The sequence below is a fragment of the Phaenicophaeus curvirostris genome, chromosome 26 (assembly GCF_032191515.1).
Source record: "Phaenicophaeus curvirostris isolate KB17595 chromosome 26, BPBGC_Pcur_1.0, whole genome shotgun sequence".
Classification (NCBI taxonomy): domain Eukaryota; kingdom Metazoa; phylum Chordata; class Aves; order Cuculiformes; family Cuculidae; genus Phaenicophaeus; species Phaenicophaeus curvirostris.
Genome location: NC_091417.1, coordinates 3044843 through 3058703, shown reverse-complemented (window position 1 = coordinate 3058703; position 13861 = coordinate 3044843). Strand labels below are relative to the sequence as shown.

The window sequence follows — 13861 nt, the reverse complement described above, 5'->3', positions numbered from 1 at the left end:
CAGCATGCTGATGGGAACACTGACAGCGCACTGCACCACGTACTCAGAGGCTCTTCTAACATACTATGGAGGGGAAAAAACACCTTTCCTGTTGGCACACAGGCTCTGGCATGAGAGCCTCCTCCCTCCGAGCCACTGAAAAGAAGGAAGGACAGACACACCTGTAAGAACAAAACCAAAACAGAACTATAAACCGCCCAGCATTCTTAACCGATGACCGTTTCAGCTGACAAGAACCTGCAGCCTAATGCTTGCCGACACCGTGTGGATCGTCAAGATGAACGAACGTGTTTTACTGTAAGAGTTACCTGGAAGCTGCTTTCGCATTTCTGTTAATGCCATGTCTTAGAAGACAGATATTCTGCTCATGTGGTGCTTTTCATGAATGCAGTGATACTAAAAGGCACAAACCATAGAATCATAGAATCACCAGGTTGAAAGAGACCCACCGGATCATCGAGTGCAACCATTCCCATCAATCACTAACCCATGTCCCTCAGCACCTCGTCCACGCGGCCCTTAAACCCCTCCAGGGAAGGGGACTCAACCCCCTCCCTGGGCAGCCTCTGCCAGGGACCAATCACCCTCTATGTGAAAAAAATTTTTCTGATGTTCAGCCTGAACCTCCCCTGGTGGAGCTTGAGGCCATTCCCTCTCGTCCTGTCCCCTGTCCCTTGGGAGAAGAGCCCAGCTCCCTCCTCTCCACAACCTCCTCTCAGGGAGTTGCACAGAGCAATGAGGTCTCCCCTCAGCCTCCTCTTCTCCAGCCTAAACACCCCCAGCTCTCTCAGCTGTTCCTCTTGTTCTCCAGCCCCTTCCCCAGCTTCGTTTCTCTTCTCTGGACTCGCTCCAGAGCCTCAACATCCTTCTTGTGGTGAGGGGCCCAGAACTGACCCCCAGGATTCGAGGAGCGGTCTCCCCAGTGCCGAGTCCAGAGGGAGAAGAACCTCCCTGGCCCTGCTGGCCACGCCGTTTCTGATCCAAGCCAAGATGCCATTGGCCTTCTGGGCCACCTGGGCCACTGCTGGCTCACGGTCAGTCGCTGTCAACCAACACCCCCAGGTCCTTCTCCTCCAGGCAGTTTCCAGCCAGACTTCTCCTAGTCTGGAGCTGCTCAGGGTTGTTGTGCCCCAAGTGCAGGACCCGGCATTTGGCCTTGTTAAACCTCATCCCATTGGTCTCAGCCCAGCGGTCCAGCCTGTTCAGATCCCTTTGGAGCCTCCCTGCCCTCCACCAGATCGACACTTCCACCCATCAGCCACAGCACACAGCATAGCTGATTCCGGAGCTGTACCCCTGCAGGCCTTAAAAACCTGCTGCCCCTTGCTCTACAATGCAATGAATCCACTCTTCAGCAAGGCACGAGTAGCTACAAACACCCATGGACAGCAAAGGTTGACATGCTTCAAACCTGCAGATCGACCAAACCCGGTACCTGGAATGAAGGAATGATTCAAACCTTCAAACCTGTTGCTGTGGATGGAACTCTGGGAACAATAACTAGAATTCAAACACCCACTGAGGTCAGCCAGCACCAATTCCACGAGCACGTCTGCCCGGCACGGGAACGGCAGCCCCGTAAGAGGTGCTACTGGGTTGGTACCCTGCCCTCAGACTGCAGCGACACGCACATCCCAGCCCTCACACACCCAGCCGTGCTCAGCGCTTGGTTCTGGGAAGGAATATCTCACTCAGCAGGAGGAAATAGCTTAGGTTCCCCTCCAAAGTTCTCCAAGATTACATCGTCTGCTGGAAAAAGAGCTAAAAAGGCGTGTTATTTAGTTGAAAAGATGAAGACATTTTCAAAACTCTGCCAAACAGGACTCAAAGGTGCTGTGAAGCTTTGGATTTTCCCTAGTTGTCAGAGCAGGAAAGGACCCGATGGAAAAACCTTTTTAGGATATTAGAAAGAAGAATCGGAAGGGCTTCACAGTGCCAGCCTACCTGAAATAAAGGGTGAGGTTCACCAAAAGGCAACTTCCACAGCCAAACCTAATTCTCTAGAAGTGTTTGTAAGACTAGATAATTAAGATCTTGCCACTCGCCTTCAGAGTCCTTTTCTAAACACAGCAATATAATAAGCATGTATGCTTTTAGCATTTCACCCTCTAAAAATAGACAACTAAAATTACCTCAGTTGTGATCTAGGATGCATCTTTTCAAGAATGCAAAAGTTCCCTGAGAAAAGGAATACAGACTTTTATTAACCTGCATCTCAAGCAATTTATTGTAGCCCAGAGTAAAATCACCAAGACTAATTGGACTACCAGAAGAATCCACTTAATTCCAAACAGCATCCAGCTACATCCCTCTGTGCAGTCACAGACTCCAGGGGTGTCTTAGACACGTAAATCCCTTTGTAACCACGATCAATGTGATCACTTCTGCCTCAAAAATTACCGAGCGGGAAGAGGCCGTTCCATGAGGGAGAAGAGCAAAGGCTTTCCTGCTTTTGAAGCTGGTGGCACAAGGGTCTGCAGAGCCCCAGGGTCTGGACTTTGAAGACCAGGCTGGAACACCCAGTATGGAACCTTCACCACCCAGACTCAGATCTGGCTTTGAGTGCTTGGAATGTGCGCTACAATGCTGGATCACAGAATGGTTTGAGTTGGAAAACACCTCAAAGCCCATCCAGTTCTACCCCTGCCATGGGCAGGGACACCTCCCACTGGATCAGGGGCTCCAAGCCCCATCCAACCTGGCCTTGGACCCCTCCAGGGATGGGGCAGCCACCACTGCTCTGGGCAACCTGGGCCAGGGCCTCCCCCCCTCAGAGCAAAACATTTCTCCCTGAGATCTCACCTCAATCTCCCCTCTTTCAGCTTAACATGAGAGATTCTGAGAACCCAGTGAGAACCCACCCTCATTGCAAAGCATTTTATGTGTATTAATATCAGACAACTTCCCATCCCCAAAGGATATTCACCACAAATACTACATCTATTAAGCTTAATTTTTCAAAGTTCACATACAAGAGTGTCACAATTAATCTTTAACTGGCGTGCAGCGGGATCAGAAGCCTCTATATTCTTTAGCTTATCAGACACCGCATAACTAACCTATAAAAGGCAACAGATAGAGGTTAAACATTGCTAAATATAACAGAGTATCCTTAAGACACAAGATAGAGGAAAGATATTTCAAAGAGCCATCTACCTCTGGTTGTAAATTCCTTCAAGATTGCTTTGCAATTAAGAAATGCCTCGCTGCAGTTTGTGATGGAGAAGAGAATCGCCACACGACGCCCTCCGGAGAGGCAGCTTAAACAGCCCTGGCCAGGCGAGTGCTTGGAGCCCTGACAGCATCAACAGCTCCCAGTTGGAAGCTCAAAACAACCATTGGACTTGGGGAGTTGGTTGCTGTTGCTGGTTACTCATATTTGCCGTTTCAACGCGACGCTGGAGCACCGAAGGGCAGCACATCCCCTCTTTGTTCCAGCCCTCGCTTTGGCCTCCCGGAGTCAAAAGCAGAATGGGAAAAAAGTTGGCCTAGACACTGAGTAATCCGAGTGCTCCGCACTGATAACCAGAGCCTGAGAATCGGGTTATCACAATTACATCTCAAGCTAGCTGATGAATAAAGTCGATGAACTATTTCCATCAAAAAAAAAAAAAAAGGACGTGCTCGTTCCGAAACATCCCCCACCCAGCAAACCAAGAGCCAGAAATGCTAAAAGAGGACATAAACGACAGCAATCATCAGATTATGAGCAAGCGATTGCTCCAGACCTGCTGCCGACACAGTGTCCCCTTCTCCCACAGCCACGTTCTGTCCTGCCTCTGACAAATGAACTATTTTGAGGGGATTTGAGGGTTTGAATTACGATAAATGGCAACTATGTATTGTCACTTTATTTAATTGTTATCCAATTCTAGACTTCCAAAGCATTCACCTGACAAAATCTCAAGTAACAAGGCAAAACTGAACACTTAGCCACAGATACTGAAGAAGCACAAGTATCCAAAGGGCCACGAGATGGAACTTTACCAAGAGACAGATCCCAGCATTGTTCCTTTATCAGGACACAACGAACGCTGACGGAGGGCCGATTGCCTCACCTGAAAACCACAATAAACTACAAACACCTATCATTTCTTTTTAAGGCTTTGAAATCAGCCTGGTCACTGCTGACACCAAAGCAACAGCCTTATCTTTTGAATCGCCAAGGGCTTTAGAGGATAAAGCTTATTTGAAGGAGCCGTAGAAGTGCAACGATGGTTACTGTGGTGTAAAGACAAGATGTTAAGTTAGGAGTACGCACAGAAGACAACACAGGTACTGCCCCAAAGCCAAGGCTGGATGGTGATCTCACATTTCTTCCCAAAGTTCTCCCCAGAGGGCTGCCAAATCCTATTTACTGGCGTGAGCGAGAGGCACAAACCAACTGATCAAGTGTTTACTTGTAATATCTTGACTGAGTATCACAGCCTCCGCTAATTCTAGCTATTAAAGATGTGAAATAACAAAGCAAACAAACACTTTTGATGTATATAATGAGAAGGTCTCCTAATTTGGTGATTACTCATGATTGACTCTGGAGTCAAAGTTCAGTACTCGCCCCGCAGGCCAGAAAGCGTCACTGGGTTAGAGCCTTGATGTGGATTATTGCCCAGCCAGTCATCGTCAAACTGGAATCGTGCAGAGGGACTAGCAATTATTGTTGATTAGTTATAAAAAGCGATACCTTCATCTTCAGAAGGAGGCAGCGAATTTCCCTACACAAAACCTGCACCATGCAAAGTTTGTGTCTTAACCTAAACCCACTTTTCCATGACGACCGCGCAACGGATGCCAAAGCTCTCAAGGATGCTGAAACCACACGGCCTGCGCTGAGCTCTGCTCCCCCTTATTGCGAGCAGAAGTGCCCAACAAGCCCTCAGCTGAGCCAACCAGACCCAAAAGCACACAAAAGCTTTTGTATTTTCTAGATTCAAGCCCAGCTCAATTACAAACAAGGAGTAAACATTAGCATATTCTCAAGTAATCCCTTCCCCTGTACCCGGTGTCCTGCCCGCAAAGCACTGCGGGCGAGCTGGCTGCTCTTCTCTCTTTTTAAGGCACATCAGTCTCCCTCACATTTTCTGGAACGTGCCTTTTCCATGCTCTGGACACAGCAACTACAGCAAAACTTCTTCCAGCTCCAGAGAAGCATGCGACCACCCACCCCAAATACTCTCCTGCACTTGCTTACACGCAGCTGCGAGGCGGCCTCAGGATTCTTCAGTCTAAGTTGGTTGAAAGTTATTTTTAAAACAAATATATAGACTTTAGATACGTTTAAAAAACCTCGCCCTATTTTTTTTTTTAATTCTCTCGTGGGAACACGAGATCAGCTCACCATGACATGAACAAGACTTTTTTACAACCCTGAACCTGCTGGATCACTGTTCTTCCTTAACGCATACCCTCAGCTGGTAGGAAAGTCCAGGATTTTGCCTTGTCAGGTGGTGTCCATTGCTCTAGGAATTCATTGAGCAATCCCCTGCACAGCAAACAACATTAAAAATATCTCAGGAGGGCTAAAACCTGCAAAACCTGCCACCATCTCCACCCGAAGCCTCCAAATCCTTGTTATTCCTAGGTATAAATGAAGTTTCCAAGGCTGCTGCTCAGTACAACTCTCTCCAGCAGCAAACGCTGGCTTAAAAAGCCACCACTCCCCTCCCCCCAAGTGTTATTTTTAACCTGGATGATTTCAGTGATCCCATTTACAGCACGGCCCCACAGCTGTAACAGGACGGAGCAGCAGCAACTTGGGTGCGAAGACAGGAATAGGCGGCTAGGATTAAGACGGAAGAGATTGGGGATTTCTCAAGGCAGCCTTTTCACCCAGGCTGATGCCCCACCAGCGGCCCGAGGACTTGAGCTGGAACAAAACCCCATCTACGTTTTCATTCCTTCTTCCACACGGCACAAACTTACTCGTAGAATCATAGAACAGTTTGGCTTGGAAGGGACCTTAAAGATCATCTGCCATGGGGCAAGGACACCTCCCACTGGATCCAGGTGCTCCAAGCCCCATCCAGCCTGGCTGGGAACCCCTCCAGGGATGAAGCAGCCACCACTGCTCTGGGCAACCTGGGCCCCCCTCATCGTGAAGAAATTCCTCCTTACGTCTAGTCTAAATCTACCTTTCTCCAACTTAGAGCCATTAACGGAGAGGTCATTAAATTCCCGTGGGTGATAACGCACAGAACCTGTTCTAGGCAAGCAGCAGCAGCATCCAGATGTATTTAGGAGCCTAATACACAGAATAACTAACTTCACATGTCCTTGAGCTAACTCAGCTGGGCACCTGATGCCATCCTGCAGCCATCACCTCCGCTCATCTTCCTCCAGGTCCCCGAAGTCACAAGATTCCCCATCACCCACAGCCTCTTGCCTTCCACAGGCGCCAGACGCTCGCCCTCCTCTGTACCTGCGCTTCTGATTCAGCAGCTTTATCGCCCCAACGCTCCCTTCCTTCGAAAACAAGGTTCTAACCACCTCTACGGGCCAAGATTTACATCTGCATTTAAAACCTCCCTCCACCATCTCCGAGCTCGTTTGGAGAGGCGGCCTGGTAAAGCCTTTCCAATTCCGCATCTATTCCAAACCATTGCACAAGGGAAGACACGGAAGCGCGTTTAGGAAATCTTGGCACGGCAGCTCGAGAGCAACTGCGAGACTCGAGCGCTTCCATCAAACATTCCAGCTTTGAAGCACAAACACGGGGGGAAGCTTTTGCCTTTCGGAAAAGGCACGAGACCTGGCGTTTTCGCTCCGCGCGCCCTTCCCCGTCGCGAACCGAGCCCTCTGGCTTCACGGATGCCGAGGTTTTCGTGCCACCGAGGCCTCCGTTAATTGCATATGTGGTAGTTTTGCCTTTCCAGCACAATCCTGAGCCATCCCAGCGGCTGGAGGGAGATAAAAGCAGCTAAAAGCAGCACGCTGGCGGCTGGGAACGGGGTCTGGGGGGAGCCAGGGACACCAGACAGCCGGGGCGCCCGACCCACGGGGAGGAGAGGGGGCTCGGTGCCCCCCACGCCGCTCGCAGAGTCGGGGGGAGGCGCCCCCAGCCCTTCCCAGGGGGGAACCTATAGATATATATGGATTGAATGGACACAGAGGGCTGGGGCGGGGGGGCACCTATAGATGTGTATGAGCTGAACAGACAAGGAGGGCGCAGGGGGGCTACCCTATAGATATATATGGACTGAATGGACACAGAGGGCTGGGGGGGCACCTATAGATGTGTATGAGCTGAACAGACAAGGAGGGCGCAGGGGGGCTACCCTATAGATATATATGGACTGAATGGACACAGAAGGTGGGGGGGGTTTAACCTATAGGTATGTATGCGCTGAACAGGCAGGGAGGAACCTATAGATACATATGGGCTGAGCAGACAGGGAGGGCACAGGGGGGCTACCCTATAGATATATATGGACTGAATGGACACAGAGGGCTGGGAGGTTAACATAATGATATATATGGACCGAACAGACATATGTGGGGGGTGTAACCCATAGATACGTATGGGTTGAGCAGACAGGGAGGGCTATCCTATAGATATATATGGACTGAATGAACACAGAAGGCTGGGAGGGTTTAATCTCTAGATATATATGGACTGAACAGACACAGAGGGCTGGGGGGTTAATATATATAGATATATATGGGCTGAACAGATGGGGGGGTAACCCATAGATATGTATGGGCTGAAGAGACAGGGAGGGCACAGGGGGGCTACCCTATAGATATATATGGACTGAATGGACACAGGCGGCTGGAGGGGGATTAATCTATAGGTATATATGGACTGAACAGACGTGGAGGGGGGGGGTAACCCATAAATATATATGGGTTGAGTAGACAGGGAGGGTGCAGGTTGTGGGGGGCCGTGCTAAACAGGAGGGAGGGAGGCAGGAGGAGTAACCTATAGATTTATATGGACCGAGTGGACTGGATGGGGGGCCACTCCCCTCTAGGGCCTGGCAAGAGAATAAAAGGACTCTCCTCCTGGCTGATGGGGCTCCCTGAAAGGGCGGTGGGAAAGGGGGGATGGAAAACGGGGGGGGGAAGGGGGGGATGGAAAACAGGGGGGAAGGGGGGGATGAAAGGGGGGGGGAAGGGGGGGATGGAAGGGGGGGGGAAGGGGGGGATGGAAAAGGGGGGGGAAGGGGGGGATGGAAAAGGGGGGGGAAGGGGGGGATGGAAAAGGGGGGGAAGGGGGGGATGGAAAAGGGGGGGGAAGGGGGGATGGAAAAGGGGGGGGAAGGGGGGATGGAAAAGGGGGGGAGAAGGAGGGATGGAAAACGGGGGAGAAGGAGGGATGGAAAACGGGGGGAGAAGGAGGGATGGAAAACGGGGGGAGAAGGAGGGATGGAAAACGGGGGGAGAAGGAGGGATGGAAAACGGGGGGAGAAGGAGGGATGGAAAACGGGGGGAGAAGGAGGGATGGAAAAGGGGGGGAGAAGGCGGGATGGAAAACGGGGGGAGAAGGAGGGATGGAAAAGGGGGGGAGAAGGCGGGATGGAAAACGGGGGGAGAAGGAGGGATGGAAGGGGCGATTAAGGGGGGGGGGGAAGGATGATGGAAAAGGGGGGAAGGGGAAAGGGGTGATGGATGGGGAAGGGGGGGGCCCCGCCGTGCCCGAGTGACGGAGCGGGATGAAAAGAGGAGGGGGAAGAAGGGGACGGAGGGGAACGGGGCCTTGGAGGGGAATGCGGCCTATAGAGGGGGGGGGTCCCCCCCGCGCCCAGATGATGGACGGGAGGGAGAAGCGAGGAGGGGGAAGGGGATGGGGGGGGGTCTGGAGATGGGGGGGGGGGGGGGGTCCCCTACCTGCACGGCGGCCTCCAGCTTCCCCTCGAAGGTGAAGTCGATGAGGTCGGGCTTGAGGCAGAGCCCGTAGTTGATGGGGGTGACGTCGGGCGGCAGCCGCTCGAAGGGGCGCTTCTCCGGCATGGTTGGGGTGACGGGGGGGGAGAGGGGGGGGGGAGGGAAGGGGGGGGGGAAAAGGGGGGTCGGGGGGGCGCCCCCCGCGGCGGGGCAGCACCGGGACCCTTGGGAGAGGCCCCCGGGCGGGCACGGCGGCGGCGGCGGCGGCAGCGAGAGCGGCGGCGGCGGAGGAGGAGGAGGACGAGGAGGAGGAGGAGGAGGGGGGGGGGGGAGGAAGGAGAGCGCGTGCGCGAGCCCCGCGGGGGGGCGGGGGGAGGGAGGGGAGCGTGCGCGAGCCCGGGGGGGGGGGGGGGAGGGGGGAGGAGGAGGAGGAAGAGGAGGGAGGAGGAAGAGGAAGAAGAGGGAGGAGGAAGAAGAGGGAGGAGGAAGAAGGGAGATGAGAAAGAAGAGGGAGGAGGAGGAAGAGGAAGGAGGAAGAAGGAGAGGGAAGAGGAAGAGGAGGAAGAGGGAGGAGGAGGAAGAAGAGGGAGGAGGAAGAAGAGGGAGGAGGAAGAGGAAGAAGAGGGGGAGAAAGAAGAGGAGGAGGAAAGGGAAGGAGGAGAGAGGAGGAGGAAGGAATAGGAAGAGCGGGAGGAGGAAGAAGAGGGAGGAGGAAGAAGAGGAGGGGGAAGAGGAAGGAGGAGGAAGAAGAAGGAGGGGGAAGAGGAAGGAGGGAGAAGAGGAAGGAGGGGGAAGAAGAAGGAGGAGGAGGAAGAAGGGAAATGAGGAAGAAGAGGGAGGGGGAAGAGGAAGGAGGAGGAAGAAGAGGGAGGAGGAAGAAGGGAGATGAGGAAGAAGAGGGAGGAGGAAGAAGGGAGATGAGGAAGAAGAGGGAGGAAGAAGAGGGAGGAGGAAGAAGAGGGAGGAGGAAGAAGGGAGATGAGGAAGAAGAGGGAGGAGGAAGAAGGGAGATGAGGAAGAAGAGGGAGGAAGAAGAGGGAGGAGGAAGAAGAGGGAGGAGGAAGAAGAGGGAGGAGGAAGAGGAAGAAGAGGGGGAGAAAGAAGAGGGAGGAGGAAAGGGAAGGAGGAGAGAGGAGGAGGAAGGAATAGGAAGAGCGGGAGGAGGAAGAAGGGAAATGAGGAAGAAGAGGGAGGAGGAAGAGGAAGGAGGAGGAAGAAGAAGGAGGAGGAAGAAGAAGGAGGAGGAAGAAGGGAAATGAGGAAGAAGAGGGAGGGGGAAGAGGAAGGAGGAGGAAGAAGAGGGAGGAGGAAGAAGAAGGAGGAGGAAGAAGAGGGAGGAGGAAGAAGGGAGATGAGAAAGAAGAGGGAGGAGGAAGAAGAGGGAGGGAGGGAGGGAGGAAGAGGAAGTAGAGAGGGAGAAGAAGGAGGAAGAAGAGGGGGAGGAGGAAGAGGAAAAATGGGGAAGGAGGAGGAAGAAGGGGGAAAGAAGGAGGAAGAGGAGGGGGAAGAAAAGAGGGAGGAGGAAGAAGCGGGAAAGAAAGAGGAAGAGGAGGGGGAAGAAATGAGGGAGGAGGAAGAAGGGGGAAGGAGGAGGAGGAAGGTAGAGGAGGAGGAGGAAGAAGAGAGATGAGAAGAGGGAGGAGGAAGAATGAGGGTGAAGGAAGAGGAAGTAGAGGGGAGAAGAAGAGGGAGGGGGAGGAGGAAGAAGAGAGATAAGGAGGGAGAGGAAGAAGGGGAAGGAGGTGGAAGAAGTGGAGGGAGAAGGAAGAGGAAGTAGAGGGGGAGAAGAAGGAGGAAGAGGAAGAAGAGGGAGGAGGAAGGGGAAGAGGAGGGAGGAGGAGGAGGAAAAAGTGGGGAGGATGAAGAGGAAGAAGGGGGATGGGGGAGGAAGAAGAAGAGGAAGAAGAAGGATGGGTGGTGGGGGGGGTGCCTGGGGGCACGGAGAGAATTGTGTAATGGGAGCCAGTGCTGCACCCCGATAACAGGGGTCCTGATGCGGATGGAGGTGGCACCGTGCACCCCATTAACGAGAGCTCCCAATGTACCTGGTATGGGGGTGCTGGCATGGTGCATCTCATTAACGAGAGCTCCTGATATACCTGGGAGGGGGGGGTTGGCACATTGCACCCCGTTAGTGGAGGTCCTGGTGTCCCCAGTACAGGGGGAGCTGCCTCTGCCCAGAGGGGGAGAACCCCCTCCCTCAATTATCGCTAACCTCCAGCCTGGAAAAATCACCAGATCTGGTTAAACTCCTCAGATTTTGCTGCAGAACTGTCGCTGCGTAGGTGTGTGGAGAGGAGAGGAGGTGTCCCGTCGTCCAGGTCTGTTTTACCTGTCCGGACAGCTACGTGGGGTTGCTTTTCTCCCCACCCTGAACTAGCAGCCACTTTCCTCTTCCTCCTTACGCTTGAACCGCAGCGTTTGGGTGAAACCTGGGTGTTAGGGGGCTCCCAAACCCACATCCTAAAACCTCTTAGGCAGAAAAGGGCATCTCAGCTGTTTCCGTGGCCAAGGAGCTGGGGTACCACCAAGGCTCTCCCCGTTTCCAGCTTCTGGAAGATGCTATGTGAGGAATCCAGCTCAAAAAGCATCATACGCGGCGCAGCAAAGAGCGTTTACAAGGCAATAAATGTCCCAAGCGGAGGATGTTGGATGGCTGTTTGGGTTTGTGACAAACACCACCAGCAGGAAGTTGAAAAATTCTGAATAAAGACTTTATATGGGAAAAAGAAGAGCCAAAAATCGCATTCCTCTGGAAAAGGGGAGCCAGCGGCCGCCGTGCCTTTGCCCTGGTCCGGTTTGGAGGGTGGGCTCTGCAGCCCAGTCTTGCTCCCAGCCCCAGGACCAGCCTCGGCGACCTCGGATCGAGCAGCTCGGTCCGTAGGGCACTAAATACAGAGCTGAGCCCCCAAAGGGAAGCGTGCTGTGACTTTGTGGCTGCTCCTTTCAAGAAGGCAGCACAGCTCACATAGGCAGTAAATCATCCATTCCCTTCCACTGATGGAAATGGCAATGCTCCTTTTTTTTCCTCTCTTCCCCCCCCCCACCAAAAAAAAAAGACATTTGGTTTTGCTAAAAGCGCTGCCTCGCTGTTTAAAAGAGAGAGGGAGTTGGGTTTTGCTGGAGGAGCCGGCGGCACGAACTGGGGCCTGGAGAAAGTACAGGCGGCTCTCAGCACATCGTTATGAAAACCAAGCGGCTGATGAGCCTGGGTTCGTCTGGGGCTTCTGCGGGGCCGCACTGTGTGAAAAGCCCTGGGGAGAGGAAGGGAGAGAAAGAACCACATGGAGATTTTAGGCAGTTCCCACCCTCCCTTTGCTCCTGCCAGCGTCCCATCCCAATGCCACGGTGGGGTGTGAAGTCCCTCGGGATGCATGGAGACACATGTTGGTGCTGGGGGAAGGTTCCTCCTTGTTTTTACAGGTGAGGTGCTGCCTGCGATGCCAGCGGGATGCTGGGGAGAGAGTCCTGTCTCCCCTGCAGCAAGTGGAGGGCTGGAATGGTGGCTCTGCGGTTCATAGAATCATAGAATAATCAGGTTGGAAGAGACCCATTGGATCATCAAGTCCAACCATTCCCATCAATCACTAAACCATGTCCCTCAGCACCTCGTCCGCCCATCCCTTAAACCCCTCCAGGGAAGGGGACTCAACCCCCTCCCTGGGCAGCCTCTGCCAGGGACCAATCACCCTTTCCGTGAAAAATTTTTTCCTAATGTCCAGCCTGAACCTCCCCTGGTGGAGCTTGAGGCCATTCCCTCTCGTCCTGTCCCCTGTCCCTTGGGAGAAGAGCCCAGCTCCCTCCTCTCCACAACCTCCTCTCAGGGAGTTGCAGAGAGCAATGAGGTCTCCCCTCAGCCTCCTCTTCTCCAGCCTAAACACCCCCAGCTCTCTCAGACGCTCCTCTTGTTCTCCAGCCCCTTCACCAGCTCCGTTGCTCTTCTCTGGACTCGCTCCAGAGCCTCAACATCCTTCTTGTGGTGAGGGGCCCAGAACTGACCCCAGGATTCGAGGAGCGGTCTCCCCAGTGCCGAGTCCAGAGGGAGAAGAACCTCCCTGGCCCTGCTGGCCACGCCGTGTCTGATCCAAGCCAAGATGCCATTGGCCTTCTTGGCCACCTGGGCCACTGCTGGCTCATGGTCAGTCGCTGTCAACCAACACCCCCAGGTCCTTCTCCTCCAGGCAGTTTCCAGCCAGACTTCTCCTAGTCTGGAGCTGCTCAGGGTTGTTGTGCCCCAAGCGCAGGACCCGGCATTTGGCCTTAAACCTCATGCCATTGGTCTCAGCCCAGCAGGTTCGATGTGGGGAGCATCCATGTGGGATTTATAGCCAGGTGGGATGGAGGAGCATTCCACGCTCTCGCTGGAGCAAAAAGCCCTTCTCCCTCTGCCTCGCCTCTGCTTCCAACGACCCAGCTCGTGGCCACGGGTGACTCTCGCCCAGCAGAGCCACGGCAAGGTCAGGGGCAGGATAAACCTATTCCTGGAGCAGAGCCGCTGGCTGTTGTGGAGGGGATTGTCTCCTCTGAGCTCTAATTCCTGCTCCCAGTGGCTACGATGGTCACTGGGTGACGTCTCGGTGGCAGTGGGGGGCTTGGTAGCCACACCAGCCACAGGGCTCGTGCTTGGCCAAGGCTGCTGGTCCTCCTAGGAGATATTGGGAGGTGATGGATGCTGCTGTCAACAAGAATCCACACAGTAAGAAAGGAAGAAAGAAAGGACGAAAGCATCCGTCGAGAAAGCCGGAGGGAAGCCGCCTCCTTTGCTGTGTCCCCACCAAACCGGCTTCTCCTGCAGAGCCAGACGGGGGACACCCAGGGACAAATTGGAGCTGTAATTAACCCAGAGCCTCTGCAGCCCCCAAGTGCTGTCAGAGCACCACGTTTATTGGGAAAACAAGGGGGAAAAAGGGGGAAGAAAAGAAAAAGGCAGATCCCAAGAGAGGCTTTTCTTCTCTCTTTTGCCAGAGTTTTGCTGCTCCTGCAGGGAGTGGGAGCAGGCGGGAGGGCACCGGCTAATCCTGCCTCGCAGGTCTGGGCC

The 13861-nt window shown here is 53.7% G+C and overlaps 1 protein-coding gene across 1 annotated transcript in view; it reads right to left on the bottom strand.

Annotated features, from left to right (window-relative positions):
• NPEPPS (aminopeptidase puromycin sensitive) overlaps nt 1–8983 on the bottom strand; it is a 41814-nt gene extending 32831 nt beyond the window's left edge. The window contains exon 1 of the mRNA XM_069877232.1: nt 8827–8983. Coding sequence (XP_069733333.1) covers nt 8827–8949 — 123 coding nt within the window. The 5' untranslated portion in view covers nt 8950–8983. The remainder of the gene's footprint in view (nt 1–8826) is intronic.
• Nucleotides 8984–13861: the final 4878 nt, after the last annotated feature.